This window comes from Monodelphis domestica, chromosome X (genome assembly GCF_027887165.1).
Source record: "Monodelphis domestica isolate mMonDom1 chromosome X, mMonDom1.pri, whole genome shotgun sequence".
NCBI lineage: Eukaryota > Metazoa > Chordata > Mammalia > Didelphimorphia > Didelphidae > Monodelphis > Monodelphis domestica.
Window position 1 is genome coordinate 32,199,376 of NC_077235.1, and position 24,238 is coordinate 32,223,613.

Genomic DNA, 24,238 nt, shown 5'->3' on the forward strand with positions numbered 1-24,238 from the left:
CCATCTATCAGTCTATCCATCTGTCAGTCTGTTGATCAAGCTATCCCTTTTTTCCACCAATATTTTTATCTACAATTTAACCATCTGTCCCTCCACCTACCAGTATACATATAATCTATCATTCAACCTATATCCCTCAAACTATCAACCTATCACATATCTATGTATCCATCAGTCAATTGACCAATCAATATGCAATCTGTTAATTCAGTAGACTAGCAATCAATCATCAATCCATCCATCCATCTTTCTATTATCAATGTTTGTCTATCTGTCAATGCATCATCTTTCTATCTTTCCATCCTTCCATCTATCTCGTTCCTCCTGTTGATGAATTCATAATGCATCTATCAAATGACCTGTCATTCTATAATATATCTATTGGGCAATTATCTACCCATTAATCAATATGTAATCTATCAACCAATCTATAATCTATCTGTCTTTTCATCTGTTCATATAATTTATGTCTATCTACACCCCATTTATCTATCCATCCATTTATCCATTCCACTATATGTACCTGTCTATCCATCTATCTATTCATCAATCTATCATTAATCTACCAATCTGCCTTTATATCCATTTATGAATCTATAATATATCAATTTATTGATCTCTATCAATCTATGTATAACTATCATGCAATCCATTGATCAATCAGTCTATAATCTATTAATTCATCCATTTGTCCCTCTGTCTTTCTGGCTCCATCATCTATATATAATCTATGGATCTGTCTACTCATCTATCAATCTATAATTTATCAACCAAGCATTCTATAATATGTTTATCAGTCAATCAGTAAATAATCTATCATTTACTATCTTAATATTCTATCAAGCATAAATCTATCCATCCATCTGTCCAACTTTCTCTCTATTCATCCATCCAGCTTACTATCCACTCTCAATCTATCTATAATCTCTTTTTTATTCAATCTATTAATTTATAATCAATATCTTAATGGGCCCATCATTCTGCCATGTATCAATCTTTCCATGGATTTATCAGTCAATATATAATCTGTCAATTTATAATCTATCAATCAGTTCAGTCTCTCCCAATCAATCAATATGTAATCGATCATTCAATCTATAATCCATCAAACTGTAACATATCAATCATCTATCCATCCATCCAATCATCTGTCACTATTAATCTATCTCTAATACACCAAATTATCAATTTATAATCTATAAATCAACCTATAATTCTATCATATATCTGTCTGTCTATTCTTTTGTTGATCTCTCAGTCTTTCTGTGTATAAAATAACGATCTGTCCCAGCAATCTGACAATCTTATTCATAAATCCAGTCATCAATTTATAAATATATCATATATCTCTTTATCCATCTCTCATTCAGTATATAATTTATCATTTAAAAGATTATTCAATCTATCCACCTATCCATCTATTCAGCAGTCTTAGTCTGTCTATTCATCTATCAATACATCCATCAATCAACTTCTAATCTCTCATTCTACAATCTCTCAATTGGTCTTTTAATCCATCTGTCTCACCCTCTGACTTTCTGTCAATCCATCATCTATCTATACATCTATCTATTCATCAATCCATAATCTATCTATGTCCATTAATCAATCCATAATCTATCAATCAAACTAGAAATCATATAAATAAATTTACCCATCTCTCAATCTTTAATCTATCAAACAATCGATGTCATATCTATCCATCTAGCAATCAATATATAATCTATCAATCATTTGACAACAAATTCATCTATGCATTTGTCTCTATCTTTATATCTATTGATCCACACATAAATATAGATATCCATCCATCTATACTTCTGTCTATTCATAAAGCTATATATATCAGTTATCAGTATATCCATCTTTCCATTAGTCTATCCATCATGTATCTATCCATGTATACATCAACCTATCTATAAATCTGTCTATCCTTCTGTCCATCAAAACAAAGGAGAAAAGAGAAATAAAAGAGACTAGTCAGGAAAAGGAAGAGAGAGATAAAGAGGAGAGTAGAGGCAGAGATAGGAAAAAGGAGAAGAGAAAAGACAAGCAAAGAGAAGGGAAAGATAAACAAGAAAGTGAGTAGAGGAAGAGAGAGGAGAAAGAGATTGAGAAGAGATAAGCCAGGAAATGAGAGAGATAAATGGATAAACTAGAGAGTAGAGGCTGGGAGAGGAGAAAGATGATAGGAAAAAAAGCCAGAAGGGAGACAGAGAGATAGAGGAGTGATTTCATGCAGAGAGAAGTGAGAAAAGAGGGAGATAACAAACAAAGCCAGGAGAAGGAGAGATAAGAGAGAAAAGAGGCAGATATAGAGGAGAAAGACTAGAGAAGAGACTAGAAAGGGGAGACAGATAAAAAGAAGACTGGAGGAGGGGGTAGACAAAAGAGAGATAAAAGACAAGTCAAAAGAAGGGAGAGAGAGAGAGATAAAATGGAGAGAGTCAAGGCAGGGAAAAGAGAAATATGATAGAGAAGAGAGAGCAGAGAAGGGAGAGACAAAGAGGAGTGAGTAAAGTGAAATACTTAGGCTAAAGCTAACCTAATTAGTGTATGGAGCTGAAGAAGTGGATTAGTCCTTTCTATGAACCCAGTGACTACTCAATTTGGTTGGAGTGAGGATGTAGGCCACAGGTAGTCTTAACCTGTTATTGTTGGTATAATTCAATCTGACTGTTTCAAAGGTCATTATAAAACAGTAGATTTATTGTAATAATCAAACTCACAGGGTAGAATACTGGACCAGGGTTGAGGTGTCCCTAAATCTTATAATGACAATCGTGGAAATTTTCTATCTTTAAACTACATACACCAGAATTCCTTTTGTATTTCCCAGCATCCTTTTCCCTTCATTTATTTGTGTCTTTACGTTACTGTTTATAAGTTTCTGGAACTTGGCCCTCATTTTCTCTTCACTTGTGACCATGCCTTAGTTATCTCCATTTTACTCTACTTTTAGTAATTATAAATAAATCTTATAAATATAATACTTGGAGTATTGGATATTAATTTTTAAAATCTACATAATCTAAATTCTCCACCCAAAAATCGCAACTCAAAGTCCTCGCAGACTGTCTTCATAGATGTAGAGGCTACACTCTCAGCTCTGTCATCTACCTAATGAAATCTAACTAATTATGATTTAGCTGGTCAACTAACAAGTAGGGACTAGTGAATCTCTGTTGGAGGACTTGGCCCTGTTCCAATAAAACGTAAATAATTACCTGGCTTGGAGAATTTGACTTTATTTATCTAAAATGATTATTCCGAAGAAAAATGTAAAAGACCCCAAAGCTGAAGTATAGATACACACACTGACAGATGAACCTCTTGAGAAGTTTCTTTGAAGGAGATGTCCTTAATGGGCATGGCAAGCTCTGGATTTTGCCAGGCCCATTCTGGACCTTTGGGAACCTCAGGCCAATCAATGTTTTATGGTGAGTTCTAGGGTCAAGGACCCAGATAGCTGCCCAGGAATGATTGAAAAAGCTAGGTAGTTGGACTGCCATCTTCTTTACCCACAGCTCAGCACAATAATTTGTGTTCATGAAGAGATGAACAAAGACAAATTCATGAGAATGGAGAGTCTTGAAACCTCACCTTCATTAACTATAGACTCTTTATAGGCCTCTATCTGATTTCCATCTCCTTACATTCTGGTCTCCTTATCTTTGTCATTTTTCTTTCTTCTTTAGGGCAGATGTCCTACTGTTTGGAAAAAGGAACCACCTCTCCTGTAAGTAGTGATCTCAGGGCTATCCTGGACCCTGCTACTTTCCTGGTACTGTCCCAGGAATGGCTGTGATCGGACAAGGACATTCATTCCTGGAATCCGTGGTCTGTGCCAAGAGAACATATAGGAACACAGCAAGCTGTCTGTCCAATAAATACCATTCCATGGCTGACCCAGGAGGTTACAGAGTCTCAGTGCTTCCAATCTTGCCTTCTCATTTTACCCAAATGAGGACTTTCAGAAAAGAGACATTACTGTTAGGAGATAAAATAATAACCAAGAGATCTACATTGATCTCAAAGAATTTAAGGTAATACAAAAACATGGCTTCAATCATTACAATCAGCGCTACAAGAGTTATGAGATGGGAAAAATCAGTGGATGTACTTTAGTAGTCAACAAAAGCTTAGGAGAAAGTAAAACTCCAGGTGGATCTTTGGAAAGTATTCAAGAAATATGTAAGGGCCTTCAGGTCCTCTGCATGTTGATTCCACCTCACCTGTCCATCCTCATGTTTTTCCCCCTGTGTGAACTCTACATTCAAATCAGACTGGTCAACTTCTCCCTCAACTCAATATTCCATTTCCTCCTTCCATGCATTTGCACCATGCCTGGACTGCCTTTCACCTCATTCTCTCTCTCAGAGTTTAGCTTCCTTCATGTCTTGCATCCTTGATCCTATCTGATGATTGTACTCTCTCACAGTTAGGGACCTCTTCCTCCACTGACCTTATTTGTGCACATGTACTCTCACTCCCTTATTAGAACAGAAATTCTCTGAGGGCAGTACCTGTTTGAGGTTTTCAGCTTCATATTCTCTCCCAGTGCTTGACACAAAGTAGGTGCTTAATAAGTGCTTAATAATAAAACATGCATGCCTTAGAGTTGCCAGGGATTGAAGAATTGGTCCATAATTGCAATGCTGCTAAATGTTAGAGGCAGACCTTGATCCTACGTCTTGCTGACTCCAAATCCATCCCTCTATTGAAAAGGAATACAAATCAGACAGGGAAGCCAGACACAAAAAAGAGCAGGTAAGTATGGAAAAAATGACCCTGCTGCTCATGGAGCTAACATTTTATCTAGAAAAGTAACATAAATAACATTTAAGTGTAGATGCAAAAAAAAGCCATGTAGATACAGATGGTGAAAACCATTTGAAATGGAGATGACTTCAGCCTGTAAAAATGGTACTGCTGCTGACTGAAGGAGCTGAAGACACTGGGATGGAGCACATGGCCATAACGTTATTATCAGCTATTGGAGCATGTCAGGTTAGAGGTATAGAGATGAGAAGTGATAGCAAAAGGTCATGCCAAAGGGAACTGAAGGAAAAAGAATACGGATTTGGTCGAGAGAAGTGTCTCTTTCAACTATCCCTTCAATGCCATTTTGATGAATCAATGTGAAAACATATTTACTAGATACCAATCCAGAATTGCACTTACTTGCTGAACAAAACAAATCTGAGAAAAAGCTCTGCCTTTAAAGAATTTATAATCATTTATGGAGTCTGACCCTGCTTTTTTTTTCTCTGGGATCCAGCAAAACACTTCTGACAGTAGTTTCCCTGATATTTACTATACTAGGTTAAGCTCGGTGAATTTTTTTATGCTGAATGAGACTGGAGTTTTGATGGAAGGCTTTCTCACAATCACTACATTCACTGGGTTTCTCACCAGTATGAATTCTCCAATGTTTGGTGAGATGTGAGCACCCTCTGAAGATTTTCATACTTAATACATGAATAAGACTTCTCTCCAGTGCGAGCACTCTGATGGTAATTGAGGTTTGAATGCCACGTGAAGGCTTTCTCACAGTTTTCACATGTATAGGGTTTTGTTCCACTATGGATCCTCTGATGTCCAATAAGGCTTGACCTCACTGGAAAAGCTCTCCCAAATTCTTTATATTCATATGGCTTCTCTCACCTATGAATTCTCTGATGCTGACTAAAGCCTGAGCTGTATATGAAAGCTTTCCCACATTATTTGCATTCACAGGGCTTCTCTCCACTATGGATTCTATGATGCTGACTAAAGTCTGACCTAAATGTAAAGGCTTTCCCACATTGTTTGCATTCATAGGGCTTCTCACCACTGTGGATTCTCTGATGCCTAATAAGGCCTGAACTTCCCCTGAAAGTTTTCCCACATTCTTTGCATTCATAGGGCTTATCTCCACTATGGATTCTCCGATGCTTACTAAGACTTGAACTAAATGTGAAGTCTTTCCCACATTCTTTGCATTCATAGGGCTTCACTCCAGTATGGATTCTTTGATGCTTACTAAGGTATGAGCTGTGTATGAAGGCTTTTCCACATTCTTTGCATTCATAAGGCTTCTCTCCACTATGGATTCTCTGATGACTTCTAAGGTCTGACCTAAATGTAAAGGTTTTCCCACATTCTTTGCATTCATAGGGCTTCTCTCCACTGTGGATTCTCTGATGCTTACTAAGGCCTGAACTAAATGTGAAGGCTTTCCCACATTGTTTGCATTCATAGGGCTTCTCTCCACTATGGATTCTCTGATGCTGACTAAGAACTGAGCTGTGGATGAAGGCTTTCCCACATTGTTTGCATTCATAGGGCTTCTCTCCACTATGGATTCTCTGATGCCTAATAAGGCCTGAACTTCTCCTGAAGGTTTTCCCACATTCTTTGCATTCATAGGGCTTCTCTCCACTATGGATTCTCTGATGCCTAATAAGGCCTGAACTTCCCCTGAAGGTTTTCCCACATTCTTTGCATTCATAGGGCTTCTCTCCACTATGGATTCTCTGATGCTTACTAAGGTCTGAGCTCTGTATGAAGGATTTCCCACATTGTTTGCATTCATAGGGCTTCTCTCCACTATGGATTCTCTGATGCAGAATAAGGCCTGACCTAAATGTGAAGGCTTTTCCACATTCTTTGCATTGATAGTGCTTCTCTCCACTGTGGTGTCTCTGATGCTTACTAAGGCCTGACCTAAATGTGAAGGCTTTCCCACATTCTTCGCATTCATAGGGCTTCTCTACACTATGGATTCTCTGATGATTACTGAGGTTTGAGTGATGTATGAAGGCTTTTCCACATTCTTTGAATTCATGGGTCTTCTCTCCACTTTGGATTTCCTGATGCTTACTAAAGCCTGAACATCCCTTGAAGTATTTCCCACATACTCTACTTTCGCAGGGTTTTCCTTCACTATGTGTCCTCTGATGATTAATTAGATTTCCTCTCCCCCCAAACATTTTTCCACATTCTTTACACTTATAAGGTTTCTCTCCTGTATGAACTCTCCAATGCCTGGTAAGGGATGAACTCCTTCTGAAAGCTTTTCCACATTCATAACATTCAAAGGGCTTTTCCCCCGTATGGATTCTTTGATGTTTAGCTAGTGTAGAATTCTGATTAAAGGCTTTCCCACATTCTTTGCATTCATAGGGCCTCTCTCCACTATGAATTCTTTGGTGTCTAATGAAGCAGGATTTCCTTCCAAAGGTTTTCCCACACTCATCACATTTATATACCTTGCTCTTCCTTCCTCTACAATCAAAGCCTGAAGGCCAACTGCCAGCTTCCCCACCTATAGAGGGTTTCTCTTCATTATTAGGTAGGTGATATCTTAAAGGCACTGCATTTTGTCTGTGACTATGCTTATGAGAATCACATTGCTGAGCTCTTTCTCTTGAAAGATTTCCTGAGTGTGGAACCATCTTTAAGTTCAGATCTAGGATTCCTTTGTACTCATGGCCTCTCTCCTCTGAAGTGGCATTGGTGGGAAAAAGTGTCACATGCCAGAAAGATTTCTCCTGGGGAGATTTAGTGACTCTGTGGCCTGATGTGCTTCCTTGCTGCAGTTCTAACCTGCCTTCACAGTCATAACTTTCTTGAAACTCTGGGTCCTGGACAATAGCCCCCAAGATCCCTGTTGATAACATCCTCTGTGATCCTATATCTTCATTTTCATTTGGATAATGGTCCTTAGTTTTTGTCTTTTCCACATCACCTGAAATGACAGAGAAAATAATAGCTATTCCCTAGAATATATCACTTCTTCTTTCCACAATATTGTCTGTATTCAGAGTTTTTAGATAAGGGGAATCAGAGACCCTTTTCCTTGTGGGTTTCATCCCCTATTCAAGGTAAAAGTCTTAACTAAACTCTGCTAAAGCATGGTACCACCTCAGGTACCACTCCGCCCTCAGACAGGCGGAGTCAAGATGGCAGCTTAGGAGCAGCAATAGTTCACACCTCTGGAAATCCTTCCTTGCCGTAGACAGACTGGATGCTTCTAGGGGACTGAAGATAGGGCCTAGCAACAGGAAAAAGCTGGGGAAACCTCCTGCTGGACTCAATTCAGGAGTTATGCCCCCCAAAGCCTAGAACACTTGGGTTTGGGGAGAAGGCAGAGGAAAGGTCCCAGTACCCCTCCCTCCTTCACCTAGAGTGCTGGGCCTCCAGCGGCAGCCTGGTCGTAATGGCTGAGATCCTCCCTATTGCTCCAGTCCTCCAGGAGGTTTTGGCCTCAGAGCACATCCAGCCCAAGCCAGCTGAACTTAATCCCATCAACAGTCTTCAGACCTCAGAGAAGCCCAAAGTCCAACACCCCTCCCTCACTAACTGCTGGACTTTAATCCAATCAAAAGCCTTCAGAGGACAGGGAAGCTCAAACTCCAACACTCCTCCCCCAGAGACTGCATTGAGAGATCTTCTGTCAAAGCACCAAGAGGGAATTCTGAGAGAAAGTCCCAACACCAAAAAAATGAGAGAAGCAAGAGCACAGACAAATATGGGGAGCAAAGAAGGGGTAAATATGAGCAAAAAACAGAAAAAGAAGAAAGAACTTACAATTGACAGTTTCTGTACAGGCAACGAACCAAGAACAAACTGAACACAGGAGAAGGCAAGCAATGAAACAGAAATCCCAGCGAATTTGATACAGGCTTTGTAAGAACTCAAAATGCAATTCAAAACACGATTAAGAGAGACTGAAGACAATTGGGAAAAGAATTTTAAAACTAAGATACGTCATCCGGAAACAGAAAATAGTGTCTTGAAAGCCAAAATCAACCAGCTTGAAAATGAGGCAAAAGAGATGAAAGATGAGGCAAAGAAGATGAGAGATAAGGTAAATTGAATAAAAGATGACCTCCAAAGAAAATCAAATCAGAAGGGGATGACCAAAAAGCCAGGGATGAAATCCAGTCTTTAAGAACCAGAATACAACATCTAGAATTAAGTGACCTCACAAGGCAGCAGGACACTAAAAAACAAAACCAAAAGAATGAAAAAATTGAGTAAAATATGAAGCATCTCATTCACAAAACAGAAGATTTAGAAAATCGTTCTAGGAGAGACAATTTAAGAATCACTGGTCTACCAGAAGACCATGACAAAAGAAAAATCCTGGACATAAATACTACAGGAAATTATTCAAGAAAACTGCCCCAATATTCTAGAACAAGAGGGAAAAGTGGTGATTGAAAGAATCCACAGATCACCTCCTGTATTTAATCCCCAACTGACAACACCCAGGAATGTTATAGCCAAATTCGAGAACTATCAGACCAAAGAGAAGATATTACAAGCTGCCAAGAAGAAGCCATTCAGGTACCTCGGAAAGACAGTGAGGATAATGCAGGATCTGGCAGCATCCACACTGAAGGACCAAAAGGCATGGAATATGATATTCCGGAAAGCAAGGGAACTAGGTCTCCAACCAAGAATCAAATACCCAGCAAAACTGACTATATTCTTATGGGGGAAAGTATGGTAATTCAACAAAACAGAAGAATTCAAAGAATTTGTAAATAAAAGACCAGACCTGAACAGAAAATTTGATACCCAAGCACAGAAATCAAGAGAATCATCAAAAGGTAATTTAAAAAGAGGGGGAAAAAACAAAGAAAAACAAAACAAAATTAAAAAAAACACTTTTTAAGAGACTCAATAAGTTAAAATGATATGTATCCCTATAAGAAAAGAGGTCATTGGTAACTCTTAAAAATTGTTATTTTCAACTGGGCAGCTAGAAGAATTATACTGAGAGGGAACAGTGACAAACTGTATAGGATGAAATGACAAGATATAAATAGGTATATACATATATGTATGCATAAATGCATATACATGTATATATATATGTATATATAACTAGAGCTAAAAATAAGAGGTTAATACTAAAAGAAATGGGAAAAGAAACAAAAGGGGGTAAATTTATGTCACAAAGAAGCTCATGCCAGGAGGGGGGAGAACATCAATACACTGGAAGGGTAAAGATTTTGGAGATAGGAAATACTCAACTCTTACGTGCATTGAAATTGAACCAAAAAGGGAAGAACAATCCAATCCATTGGGGCAGAGAATAGATTTGCACCTTATAGGGGAGTAGAAGGGTTACAAATGGACTGGTGCAGAGGGAAGCAGTACAAGGGAGAGAGAGGATGGGGGGCAGTTTTAGAAAGACTGCAAGGCAAATAAGGGGGGAATAAGAAGGGAGGGGGGTAGAAAGGGAAGTAAAATAAGGGTGGGAACTAGAGGGGTTGACTAAAAACAAACATTGGTGTAGAAGGAAATTGTAATAGAAGAAAAGTCAGGACCAGGAGTAGAAATCAAAATGCTGGGAAATACACAGCTAGTAATCATAACTCTGAATGTGAATGGAATGAACTCACCCATAAAACGCAAGCGAATAGCAGAGTGGATTAGAATCCAAAACCCTACCATAGAAACATACATGAGGAACTTAGATATGCATAGGGTGAAAGCAAGAGTATGGAACGAAATCTATTCGGCATCAACTGATAAAAAGAAGGCAGGAGTCACAATCATGATATCTGACAAAGCCAAAGTAAAAATAAATCTAGTTAAAAGAGATAGAGAAGGTAATTGCATCCTGATAAAAGGCAGTATAGACAATTAGGAAATATCAGTACTCAACATGTATGCACTAAATGGCATAGCATCTAAATATCTAAAGGAGAAACTAGGGGACCTCAAGGATGAAAAAGACAGAAAAACTATACTAGTGGGAGACCTCAACCTTCCTCTATCTGAACTAGATAAATCAAACCAAAAAATAAATAAGAAACAGATAAGAGAAAAACAGTGGTCATCAAAACAATTTGGTACTGGCTAAGAGACAGAAAGGAGGATCAGTGGAATAGTCTTGGGGTGAATGACCTTAGCAAGACAGTCTATGATAAGCCCAAAGATTCCAGTTTTGGGGACCCAAACCTACTATTTGATAAAAAAAAAAACTGCTGGGAAAATTGGAAGACAGTATGGGAGAGATTAGGTTTGGATCAATATCTCATACTCTAACACCAAGATAAACTCAGAATGGGTGAATGACCTGAATATAAAGAAGGAAACTCTACGCAAATTAGGCGAACACAGAATAGTATACTTGTCAGATCTATGGCAAAGGAACGACTTTAAAACCAAGTAAGAGCTAGAAAAAATCACAAAATGTAAAATCAATAATTTTGTTAACATCAAATTAAAAGATTTTCTACAAACAAGACTAATGTATCCAAAATTAAAAGGGAAGCAACAAATTGGGAAACAATCTTCATTACAAAAAACTCTGACAAAGATCTAATTACTCAAATTTGTAAAGAGCTAAACCAATTTTACCAAAAAATCAAGCCATTCTCCAGTTAATAAATGGGCAAGGGACATGAAAAAGCAATTTTCAGCTAAAGAAACCAAAACTATTAAAAAGCACATGTAAAAGTGTTCTAAATCTCTTATAATCAGAAAGATGCAAATCAAAACAACTCTGAAATACCACCTCACACCTAGTAGATTGGCTAACATGACAGCAAAGGAAAGAAATGAATGCTGGAGGGGATGTGGCAATGTTGGGACATCAGCATTGCTGGTGGAGTTGTGAATTGATCCAAACATTCTGGAGGGCAATTTGGAACTATGCCCAAAGGGTGATAAAAGACTGTCTGCCCTTTGATCCAGCCATATCACTGCTGGGTTTGTAACCCAAAGAGATAATAAGGAAAAAGACTTGTACAAGAATATTCATACCTTCGCTCTTTGTGGTGGCAAAAAAATTGGAAAATGAGGGGATGCCCTTCAATTGGGGAATGGCTCAACAAATTGTGGTATATGTTGGTGATAGAATACTATTGTGCTCAAAGGAATAATAAAGTGGAGGAATTCCATGGAGACTGGAACAACCTCCAGGAATTAAGTGAGTGAAGCAGAGTGAGAGGAGCAGAACCAGGAAAACATTATACACAGAGACTGATACACTGTGGTACAATCAAATGTAATGGACTTTTTCACTAGTGGCAATGCAGTGATCCTGAACAACTAGGAGGAATCTATGAGAAAAACCAGTATCCACATTCAGAGGAAACACTGTGCGAGTAAAAACACTGAAGAAAAACAACTGCTTGATTACATGGGTCAAAGGGATATGGTTGAGGATGTAGACTCTGAATGAACATCCTAGTACAAACAACAACATGGAAATATGTTGTGATCAAGGACACAAGGAATACCCAAAGAAATTGTGGGTGGGCTGTGGGAAGGGTGGGTGGAGGCGAGAGAGGGAAATAATGTGATTATTGTAACCAAGGAATAATGTTCTAAATTGACTAAATAAACTAATTCAAATGAAAAAACATATGATAGAAAAAGAAATATAAATCCTGATGGGGATATAGAAAAATAAAGACATTAATATTCTGGTGAAAAAAAAAAAAAGAATGACCCTCAGATAGAAAAGATTTTAAATGTGAACGATTTGAGGGAAAGGATTTCTCCTTGGTAAAAAGGTGAGGTTACTTTGGATTCAATTCCTCTTCTTAGTTTATTCACTCCTTTAGTCATTGGTCTGGAACTGTGCTAAACTAGGAGGGAAACTGCCTCCACCCATGTAGATCACCAATGCATTCATGCCTTAACACTGGGACACTGAGAAATTAAGTGACTTGTCCATGGTGTTAGAGGCAGGCCTTCATCCCAGGTCTCTTGACTCCAACACTAGCCCTCTACCCAGGATGCCATCCCACACCCAGTATTTATTTTGTGAGTGATGAAATGGAGACACTGCTGCAAAAATTAAAGAATTCATCTCCCTGAGTGATAAAAAAAACTGCACAGTGAGAAGTCATAAGCTGTGTGACCCTGGGCAAGTTCCTTAGCTATGTTTGCCTCAGTTTCCTCATTTATAAAATGATCTGGAAATTACACTCTAGTGTCTTTGCCAAGAAAACCCCAAATAGCATCACACCACTAAAAATGACTGATAGTAACAACAGGAGAAGACTATGCTACAGAGGAGCTCCAGGGACAAATTCCAATCTAAAGTCCTAATGTTGTGCTACCAAGAACCAGTCATTTGCACCACATTACTCACTTGGAAAATGGACATAATAATACTTGTAGCACTTCCCTTGGTATTGTTATAGACAAGCATTTTGTAAACTTGAAGGTGCTATAGAGTTGAAATCCTTTTTTTATCTTCCTCCATTTGAAGGGGGTCTTTTTGAGGAAAAAGGACTACATTTTCCTGTGTTCAAAGCTGGGGAGTTTCTTAGTGTGCATATTAGGATGAACCTCGTACCTTACAAAATGTTTATTGAGCTTAACAGCCTCTGCTTCATCCTCCCCATTCACTCCATTCATATAACCACCACTCTAGTCCAAGCAAGAGAACCCTAAGCCCAAATCCTTCAACTCTACTCCTAAATTGGTTTCTCTTCATCCAGGGATCCCTCTCCAATCCATCCTCCATTGAACTGCCAATATTATATTCCTAACGCACAGTTGGGATCACCTCACTCTCTCGTTCAAGAAGCTCCAGTGGCTCCCTTCTGCCTGGAGAATAAAATGCAAATTACTCTGTACAACATTTAAAGCCCTTTGCAGACTGGGTCTATCTTCTCTTTCCACATAATTTGCCCGTTCCTCCAGCCTCAGGTATTCAGTATCAGTCGAACATTAATCTTTTACGAAGCACCTACTATGTGACACAAGTATAAGCATATGGATCAAAAGACTGAAACAATACCAACTCCATAAGAGTTCATATTCCACCCAAACTGGCCTCCAGACTGTGGTTCCTTTGGATATTGTTAGATTAATCATTTTCTTTTTAAAAGGAATGTGATAAAAAGTAGATATTTGAAAAGTTAAATATTTAATAGGAGTACGAAATCAGTCACACAAACATTTTCAGTAAAAAATGGGCAACACTATATGTTTTGTTTTAAAATAAAAAATCATAAGTTTAATATAATAATGAGTTTTCATTGGGAAATTTTTGCTATACTCATAAAAATTATGAAAATGTATAGGGTGGTTCAAATATATAACTTATTTCTTTTTATTTAGTCTTTAAATATTAATATTTAGTAATAATATTAACATATATAATATCATAATTAAATAAGTGTATTTATATTATAATCAACTATTGATATTTGTGTTTAAGTTATAAATAAAAGATAAATGATATTTACCTGTTAGGGAAATGTGAGAAAGTCAATAACATTCTTTACCTCGTGGTTAGTAAAACTTTGCTATTTGAGGTAAAACATCTTGGGACTGGCATGTCCTCTGGCTTTGTTTTGATTACAAGGAGGTCTGAATTTTCACAAAAGCAATAGTAGAGAATAGTATGTTTTGCAACCTGAGAAATGTTACTGCTGGATGGCTGTGCCTGGGAAGTTGGGACGGGGATCTTGGCTTGGCCTAAGGTAGGAGTCTCTTGACTCAGTTTCCCCATTGTACTATTTCTTTTCTAATCAGGAAATGAATAGGCAATTTTCAGATAAAGAAACAAAACTATCAATAACAACATGAAAAAGTGCTCTAAATCTCTCATAACTACAGAAATACAAATCAAAACAACTCTGAGATACCACATCACACAGAGCAGATTGGCTAACATGATAGCAAAGGAAAGTAAGGAATGCTGGAGGGGATGTGGTAAAATTGGGACACTAATGTATTGCTGGTGGAGTTGTGAATTGATACAACCTTTCTGGAAGGCAATTTGAAATTGTGCTAAAGGGCTTTATAATGATGCCTTCCCTTTGATCCACCCATTCCCCTGATAGGTTTGTATCCTAAGGAGATCATAAGGATAAAACCCTGTTCAAAAATATGTATAGCCTCCCTCTTTGTGGTGGCAAAAAATTGGAAAATGAGGGGCTGCCATTCAATTAGGGAATGATTGAACAAACTGTGGTCTATGTTGGTGATGGAATACTATTGTGCTCAAAGGAGGAATAAATTGGAGGAATTCCACAAGAACTGGAATGACCTCCAGGAATGGATGCAGAGGAAAAGGAGCATAACCAGGAGCACACTGTACACAGAGAAGGATACACTGTGGCACAATTGAACGTAATGGTCTTCTATACTAGCAGGAATGCAATGACCGAGGACAATCAAGAGGAACTTATGAGAAAGGACACTATCCACACCCAGAGGAAGAACTGTGGGAGCAGAAACTCAGAAGAAAAGCGACTGCTTGGTCACATGGTTCGAAGGGGATATGATTATGGATGTAGACTCTAAATGATCACCGTAGTGCAAAGATTAATAATATGGAAATAAGTCTTCATAAATAATACATGTAAAACCCAGTGGAATCGCTCATTAACTACAGGAGGGGGGAGGGAAAGGGGAGGGAAATCAGGTAATCATGGGAAAATGGGCTAAATTAAGTAATTTAACTAATTAATAGAAAAAAGGAGACTTGATCGTAGCTAATATTGATGACCATTATTCTATTGGCTACCTTGGTGTCGCCCTTCTCAAAGTTAGTCCTTTGTAAGCCCTCTAAGGAGTTTGATCTGTAACATAACACTTAGGTAACTGGTTAAGAATATATGGAAAAGCCTGATTGATGTGGCGTATAGATAAGTGATCCATGGGGGAGTGGGCACCCTGCCCCCCCAAATAAAAAGGGGGAAAATTGAGATTTGGACAGCAAACGGCTAATTGTGGGAATTGAGTGAACCACACTGACTCCATCTTGCTACTCAGTTCTGCAGCCAGCTCATTTTCTTTTCTCTTCAATCATGGGCCCAGTCCAAATTCTGTCTTGTGATAAAGGTTTATTCAGTTATGGGAACTGGGAAAAACCTTACTGCATCATTTGAACTCAGCCCCGTGTGGCTGGGAAACTGGACCACGTATACCTTCTGTTTAGACCCTGCCCCAAGAACCTAGGTTATAGTAACCAGAAACAGATCCTCAGACTGAGACTCTTGGCAAGTTCCTTAACCATTGAGTGCCCTTCACTTAGTGCCTCTTCTCAGTAGTGAGGACCTCGTGGTATCCTGCCCAGGCCAGCTATTTAGTGATGAAATTGCTGGTAGCATAGAAGTTAAAGGGCTCATGAGGGGGGTAGAGGAGGCAAATCCTCAGGAAAATGGGCAAAGGCCAAACCAGTTCCAGGGATGCATCAAACGGATGGCTGAAATGGGCACACCCTTGGGCACCCGGGTCGGGCACAAATTGGGACCCAGAGGCACTTGTGCTTCCTTCCAAACAGGACCAACTGGCACGGTCTCTTTGTGAGGACAAAAAGGGAAATCAAGGACCTCTAAGTAAGTAGATGGGAGAGCACTGCTGTCTACATGTCAGCAGGGAGAGATGGATCCTGTCTCTCGCCTTTCTAAAAACAGAATAAAAGCCTGCTTCTTCCAGAGCTGGCCCCACCCCGGGTTTACCCACACATTCTCATGATCCTGTTTCTCCTGTCTTCACTGCTTTCTGATCAGTCCCCCCCTTCCTCCCTCCACACTTTCCCGATCCGCTATGGAAGGCCAGCACTTGGGAATTCACATCCACAAATCTGTTCCATTACACAAGACCCAGAAAGCATCCCCTGCTCGGCAAAAAGGGCTCCCTGGACACACTGTGCAAGAGGCCTGCTTCTCACGAGAGCCCCCCAGTCACCACAGGCAAGTATTTGCCATTTACCATCCCACTAAGCCTGTGACTTCTTCCCCTGCCTCTCACCTTGCTCACCCAGGCGGTGGCCGTGGAGCCTTCCCTTTTCCTTCCCAGGTCTCTGCAGAGCTGGGCTCCATGCCGTTTCCCCTTGTTCCAGATGCACAATCATTGCTGGCTTGTCATGAGGAGTTCCTGTTCAGAGGGAAGCAAACAGCACAGCCTGGGTTATGCCAAGGATAGAGAGCTGCCATCCCAGAGATGGGCAGATGCCTGCCCAGGATCCTCCCAGGCCGGAGACTGTCCAGGGGGGTTCTGACAGGAAAGTCCAAGGGATTCAGGAGCTGAGGGAAAAGGGGTGGCATTCCCCTCCCCTAGAAGCTAAGCAAGCACTCCACTGGAGAAATCTCAAGGCAAAGATGTCAGCTCCTGAAATACAAGGCTCTTATGGCCCTTCAGCAAAGAACAAGCCTCCAGGACACTTCTCTGGACTCTGGTCAAGCTTTTTATAAACAATCAAGTAGCCCTCAATTCAAAGGGCACAGATATGGAGCTAGAAGGAACTCTTCACTTTACAGAGGAGGAAACTGAGGCACAGAGACATCAAGTGACTTGCCAAAGGCCAAACGGGCCTAAGTGGCAGGATCTGAACCCAAGCCCTTTTTTCTGAAGCTGCGGCTCTTTCTGCCATATCTGCTACCTCTCTGTTAGGATTTCATGCTAATGGTTTCTTCTCCTCAGCAGCTAACTCATCAAATTGCTGCTTGCCACTGTTTTGCCTTATACTCCCCAAATGCTGAGATGTCCTTTTCCTAGAATGGAGTTCATGGAAGAATCGCTCTTCTCAAATTCAATTACCACTAAACTTGGGAAATCACATTCCCTTTTTCTGTGCAAGGATGAAGGTCCCATTTTCAAGCTATATAAGAAATCACTTAAAATGTGTTAGCTTAAAAATGGCTTTTCTAGCCAGTATAGAGAGTGATTTGGAACAATGGCTAAAAGGTCATTAAACGGTACATACCATTGGACCCATCTATACCACTACTGAGTCTGCACCCTAAGGAGATAAGACAAGAGTAAACAAAGTCCTATGTGTAGGAATGTAGGGCAGCTTTTTTCATGGCAAAGTCCTGGAAACTCAATGGGCTCCCATGTACTGGGAAATGGCTGAACCAATGAGGCTCTATAAAAGTAATGGGATGCTATTGTTTACACAGTGCCTGGCACCTGGTAGGTCCTTAACACAAATGCTTATTGACCCACTGCTGTGCTAAAAGAAATGACTGAAGAAATGGTTTCAAAGAAACCTGGGAAGGCTTCTATGAAATGATGCACAGTAAATGACAAGAACAAGAAGAACAATTTAGATAATATCAACCTTTTTGAAAACTTAAGAGCTCTATTTAATACAATACCAATCATGATTTCAGAGGACTCATTATGAAGCCTGATGACCACACTACCCACAAAAAGATGAGGAAAAAATTGGTAGCACACTGGACACACGTTTCTGGATAATGGCCACCATGTGAATTTATTTTGTCTGACTGTACATATCTCTTACAAGGAATATGTTTTTCTTTCTTTTTCTAAAAAAACAAATGTGGGTAAATAGGTGAGAGGGAAGAAAAAAGGCCCTACTTGTTCATAAAAATTTTTTTTTTAGTAACATGAAATCATAATTGTAATTCTCCAATAATTTCTTTTAATTTGTAGGATTTTCATTTTAAAAATTTCCACAGGAAAAATTACTTTGTAAAGTTTATTATTAAAGACACATCCCTAACCTTTTGAGACAAATGAATGAGAGCAGCTGCTCCTGTAAGAGCCAGACCACTGAGATAAGAGCCTTTATGCCAGTGTCAAACTACTGGATAACACGATGTATAGAAATGGTGGCTTTGAGTTAGGAAGGCTCAAGTTTAGATCATGGCTCAGAAAATTACTAGCTGTGTGAAACTCTTTTGCCAGTCTTTTAATCTCTATGCCTCAGTTTCCAAATCTGTAAAATGAAAAATAAAAGCACCTACCTCTCAAGGCTCTAGATAATTGTGAAGTACTTTACAAACATCCAAGCACTATCTAAATGTTGCTAGTACTATTAGTTGCCATCATAAACAAATGAAACCAAGGACAGGTTAAGGGGAAGGCTAGGAGGCAGAAAATGGAGCACAATGGCATGCTTACCCACTGAGAGGACATTCTCGTAAGTCTCCAGCATCACCTGCCTGTACAGTCTCTTCTGAGTGGAGTCCATTAGTTCCCATTCCTCCTTCCAGAGGTATATTGCCACATCCTCAAACTTCACAGGACCCTGAAACAAAAGGTTGTCGGCTTAATGAGTGTAGCAGGATGACAGGAAGAGTTGATTTGCACCACAGACTGGAGAAGTGCTACAAGCTCAGTAGTGACTGTGAAGGTTCAGAATGCAATAGAACTGAGAGTAGAGAATTTGGGAAACCTGTTTAGGTGGCCTCTCAGTCAGGTCTCATAACTCAGATACAGAGTCTTGTCAGATTTATAGGAATATGAGTCATTCCCCATTGAGAAATGGTCACATTGCTGTAATCCCCCCCCCCAACTCGGTGATTTTCCTTCTGATCTTGGTTACTTTAGTTTGGTTTGTTCAAAACCTTTTATTTGAAATTAAACAAAATCATCCATTTTATTTTATTTTTTCCATTTGAATAAGTTTAATTAGTCAATTTAGAACATTATTCCTTGGTCACTTTATGTCCCTCCCTCCCCTCTACCTACCCTTCCCACAGCTGACGCACAATTTCATTGGGTATTACATGTGTGCCTTGATCAGAACCCATTTCCAAGTTGTTGGTGTTTGCACTAGGATGTTCATTTAGAGTCCATATCCCCAATCATATCCCCCTGGACCCATGTGATCAAGCAGTTGTTTTTCTTCGGTGTTTCTACTCCCAGTTTCCCCTCTGAATGTGGATAGTGTTCTTTCTCATAGATCCCTCCAAGTTGTTCAGGATCACTGCATTTCCACTAATGGAGAAGTCCATTGCATTCAGTTTTAGCACACTGTATCAGTCTCTGTGTACAACGTTCTCCTGGTTCTGCTCCTCTCGCTCTGCATCACTACTTGGAGGTTGTTCCAGCTCACATGGAATTCCTCCACTTTATTGCTCCTTTGAGCACAATAGTATTCCACACCAACAGATACCACAATTTGTTCAGCCATTCCCCAATTGAAGGGCATCCCCTCATTTTACAATTTTTTGCCACCACAAAGAGCGCAGCTATGAATATTCTTGTACATGTATTTTTCCTCATCTCTTTGGGGTACAAGCCCAGCAGTGCTATGGCTGGATCAAAGGGCAGGCAGTCTTTTATCGCCCTTTGGGTGTGGTTCCAAATTTCCCTCCAGGATGGTTGGATCAATTCACAACTCCACCAGCAATAAATTAATGTCCCTACTTTGCCACATCCCCTCCAGCATTCACTGCTTTCCTCTGCTGTTATGTTAGCCAATCTGCTAGGTGTGAGGTGATACCTCAGAGTTGTTTTGATTTGCATCTCTCTGATTATAAGAGATTTAGAACACTTTTTCATGTGCCTATTAATGGTTTTGATTTCTTTGGCTGAGAACTGCCTGTTCATGTCCGTTGCCCATTTATCAATTGGAGAATGGCTTGATTTTTTTGTACAATTGATTTAGCTCTTTGTAAATTTGAGTAATTAGACCTTTGTCAGAGGTTTTTGTTATGAAGATTGTTTCCCAATTTGTTACTTCCCTTCTAATTTTGGTTACATTGGGTTTTTTTGTACAAAAACTTTTAATTTGATGTATTCCAAATTATTTATTTTACATTTTGTGACTTTTCCTAACTCTTGCTTGGTTTTAAAATCTTTCCCTTCCCAAAGGTCTGACATGTATACTATTCTGTGTTCACCTAATTTGCTTATAGTTTCCTTCTTTATGTTCAGGTCATTCACCCATTCTGAATTTATCTTGGTGTAGGGTGTGAGATGTTGATCCATTTCATAAGGTTCTCCTATCTCTTATTTGGTCCTAAGTTCTTCTCTTCCCCATAGATCTGACAGATAAACTATTCGTCATGCTATCACCCTTTATGTCTAAATCACACACTTACTTTGACCTCATCTTGATATAGGGTGTGCGATGCTGCTCTATAGCTAATTTCTGCCAAACTGTTTCCCAATGAGTTCTTATCCCAGAAGATCAGGGAGGTTAATTTGTTTTAATTTGGAAAGGCATACAAGCAATTATGAAGAGCAAAAAGAGTAGAACCAAGAGAAAAATACACACAGATACAGAACTAGCATTTACACTTCCAAAGAAAAACCTGGTAGACATAATTCATGTGCATATTCTTATACACCAGAGGAACTGACAGCTAAGAAGCTAGTCCTGCTACTTACAGCCTCAGGAGGTGACCTCAGGCAAACCAATGACCTCCTCATACCCATCTCTCTATTACCAAATGGGACTAGGAAAATGTCAAATAATTGCTCTGAAAATGGGAAAAGACAGATTTTAAACTAAGGCATTTTTCATATTATTAGGTAAACGCTTGGGAGAAAGCAAACAGACTGGAGGGAAGAAGCCAGGATTCCAGGACACAGAGCAGTAATTCTTAGGGAAAGGGATGTGACCACATTTAATCAACAGAGATGAGGATCTTCCTCAGGAAGGACAAAGTCAACTCTAACTCACCTGAGACCTGACCCTCAGGTCTGCAGCTGCCATCAGTTCTTCTTCCTTGTTTCCTCTGAGAGAGGAGGAGAGAAGCAACCTTAGCAAGAGAGGCCAAGAGAAGAATAAGCCACGAGAGAGTTCATCCTCCAGCTTCCCCAGTTGGATCTCCCCTTTCTCAGCCACAGGTGATTCAGGAGGAACCTGCCCACAGCTCCTCCCCACAAGCCAATTAGGTACAGAGGTGAGAAGGTGGAGATTGAGGGACTTTGGGGTTAATCAAGCTTGACTGGGTCAATTCTCCCCATGTGTTTTGAGTCTAGCATATCCCCTTCTCACCCCTAAATACCCATTTTATTTAGGGTCACCAAGCTTGGTGTTGCCAGTAGCATCTCTTCCCAAATTTCTTCAATATAAATGGACATCCCTAAAAAATACTGAGATAACAAAGCTCCAGGGGTTTTCCATGAGTTTTCTTTATTACTATTACTGTTTTTGCTTGAAAATTTCTCTTAATGGCACATGGGCAGAGGGGAATGGGGAAATGAGTTCTGTTTTTACTCCACTCTAACCTGTGGCTCCAAAAAAGGATTTCCTTTGCATCAGCTATGCCCCCAACATGTCTCTTTTGTTCTAAGGTGGGAGGTGGTTCTGAGAGGAACTTGGGCTGTTCTTACTCTCCAGAACACACAGATGTCAATCAGGAAAGCTCTATGTTCTGGAGTCCCAGAATAACTAATGGCCGCCCCAAATTTGAAATTACAGCATTCAAAATCACAGAATTGGTCCCATAAGACAAGGTTCTTCTTTACTCACTTGGTTAGAGGAGGATTGTTAGCTTAGTGAAATTTTAAATGCAATATTAACCTCATTAATATAATTAGTTTTCTTCATACTCCTGTGGATTTTAGTGATTCTGAGGTGTCCTTTCAGCTCCCCAGACTAGCCAAAGGAGGGCAGCATCTCAAAAGGACTTTGATTTGGAGTCAGCATTGATAAAGATCATGAAGTCCAACCTCCCCTCCCTATTGGTATCATCCACTCATCTATCTATAATCTAGCTATCTATCTACCAATAAACCTATAAATCTATCAAATATGTCTAACGTACTGTCTATATGTCTATTCATGAATTTATTACCAACCTATTGATAGACCTATCATTCTGACATATGTCTAGCTATTTGTTTATCCAGTTATATATCAATATATAATCTATCAATCAGTCTATAATCTATCAATCATTAATTTATTCATCCTTCCGTCCATCCATTCATCTATGTCTATGCATCTATCCATTAATCTATCTAAAAACTCTCAGTCTATCCATTTATCAATCATTCAATAATTTATCAGTCAGCCTATCAATCTATCATATCTATCCATCAATGTATAATCTATCAATCTATAATATATCAATCATAAATTAATGCATCAGTCCATCTTTCCAACTATCTGTCTATCCATCATTTATCTATCCATAAATATATCTGTAATCTACCAGACTTTCTATACACCTTTCAGTCAATTGATAATCTCTCAATAAACCTATTACTATATATCAATCCATATATATAATCTATAAATCCATATATTACATCCCATTCATCAGTGCATCTATTAACCCAACCAACTATCCATCTGTCTGTCAATCTCTGTATCCATCATGTACTGATCTGTCCATCCATCTATATGTCCTTCTATCTATCCATCCATCTAAAATCTATCAATCTATCCATCCATCAATCTATTATCTATCAACCTAACAATTAATTATATATCTATCCATCTTTCAATTTATTAGCTCTTAATGAAACATCTATTGATCTATCTGTCCATCCATCCTTTCACCCATCAATCCATCCATCTATCCAATTATTTATCTACCTACCAATAAATCTATAATCTATGAATCTACCTACCCATGAACCTGTCAATCTGTCATATATCTTTTTACCCATCTATCAATCAACATATAATCCGTTGTTCAATCTATCAACCAATCACCAATTTATCGCTCAATTCATCCAACTATGTGTCTGGTCTATCTCTCTATTCATCAATGCATCTATCCATTCATCTACCTGTGTATCTTTCTATCCATCAGAGTATAACCTTTCAATTTAATGATCTATCTGTTTATCCTTCTATCAATAATCTATCAAACAACATCAATCTATAATCTACCAATCTGTCATCAGTCTATCTATTCCAACTATTGGTCCATCTGTTTATCTTTCTGTCCATCTCTCTATCATCTATTGATCTATCCATCCATCTATCTATAATCTGTCAATCTGTCCATCTATCTATAATTTATCCATCAACCTCTCAATCTATTATATAACTATACATCTGCCAATCAATATCAAATCCATCATTTACTATATCAATCAATACTCCATCAATCATGAATCTATAAATCTATACAAACTTTCCATCTATCTGTCTATTCCTCTATCCACCTAACTATCCATCTATTGGCATGTCTATAATCTATCATTCTGCTTATCCATTTCTTTCCATCAGTCTATCTATAATTTAACAATCTCTGCAAACATTTACCAATAAATGTATAATCTATCAATGAACCAATCTATCCTTCAAACTATCAATATATACCTATCCATTACTCAAATGATCAATCAATATGTCATCTCTTATTCAATAAATACTCTAGTAATCAATCATCAATCCATCCAACCATCTGTCAGTTCTTCTGTCCATCCATCTATCCATCAATCTTTCTATCTATATTCAATGTTTGTCTGTCAATGCATCATCTATCTATCCATACTTCCATCTATTTGTCTATCCACCTGTCAATCAATTTATAATCAATATCTCAATTGACCTATCATACATCTATTGGTCAATCTATCTACTTATCAATCAATA

At 38.8% G+C, this 24,238-nt stretch overlaps 2 protein-coding genes across 2 annotated transcripts; both read right to left on the bottom strand.

Moving 5' to 3' along the window:
- Positions 1–3,231: 3,231 nt before the first annotated feature.
- Positions 3,232–7,728, bottom strand: LOC130456088 (zinc finger protein 345-like). Its single transcript, XM_056808753.1, has one exon. It carries the CDS (start codon positions 7,662–7,664, stop codon positions 5,724–5,726), a length of 1,941 nt encoding a protein of 646 aa, XP_056664731.1. The 5' UTR covers positions 7,665–7,728; the 3' UTR covers positions 3,232–5,723.
- Positions 7,729–16,696: 8,968 nt separating this feature from the next.
- On the bottom strand, positions 16,697–21,680 carry LOC100619925 (zinc finger protein 688-like). Its single transcript, XM_056809843.1, has 3 exons — positions 21,362–21,680; positions 18,850–18,976; positions 16,697–16,854 (listed from the first exon to the last, which is right to left on the bottom strand). The coding sequence occupies exons 1-3, from the start codon at positions 21,392–21,394 to the stop codon at positions 16,697–16,699; spliced, it is 318 nt and encodes a 105-aa protein (XP_056665821.1). The 5' UTR covers positions 21,395–21,680.
- Positions 21,681–24,238: the final 2,558 nt, after the last annotated feature.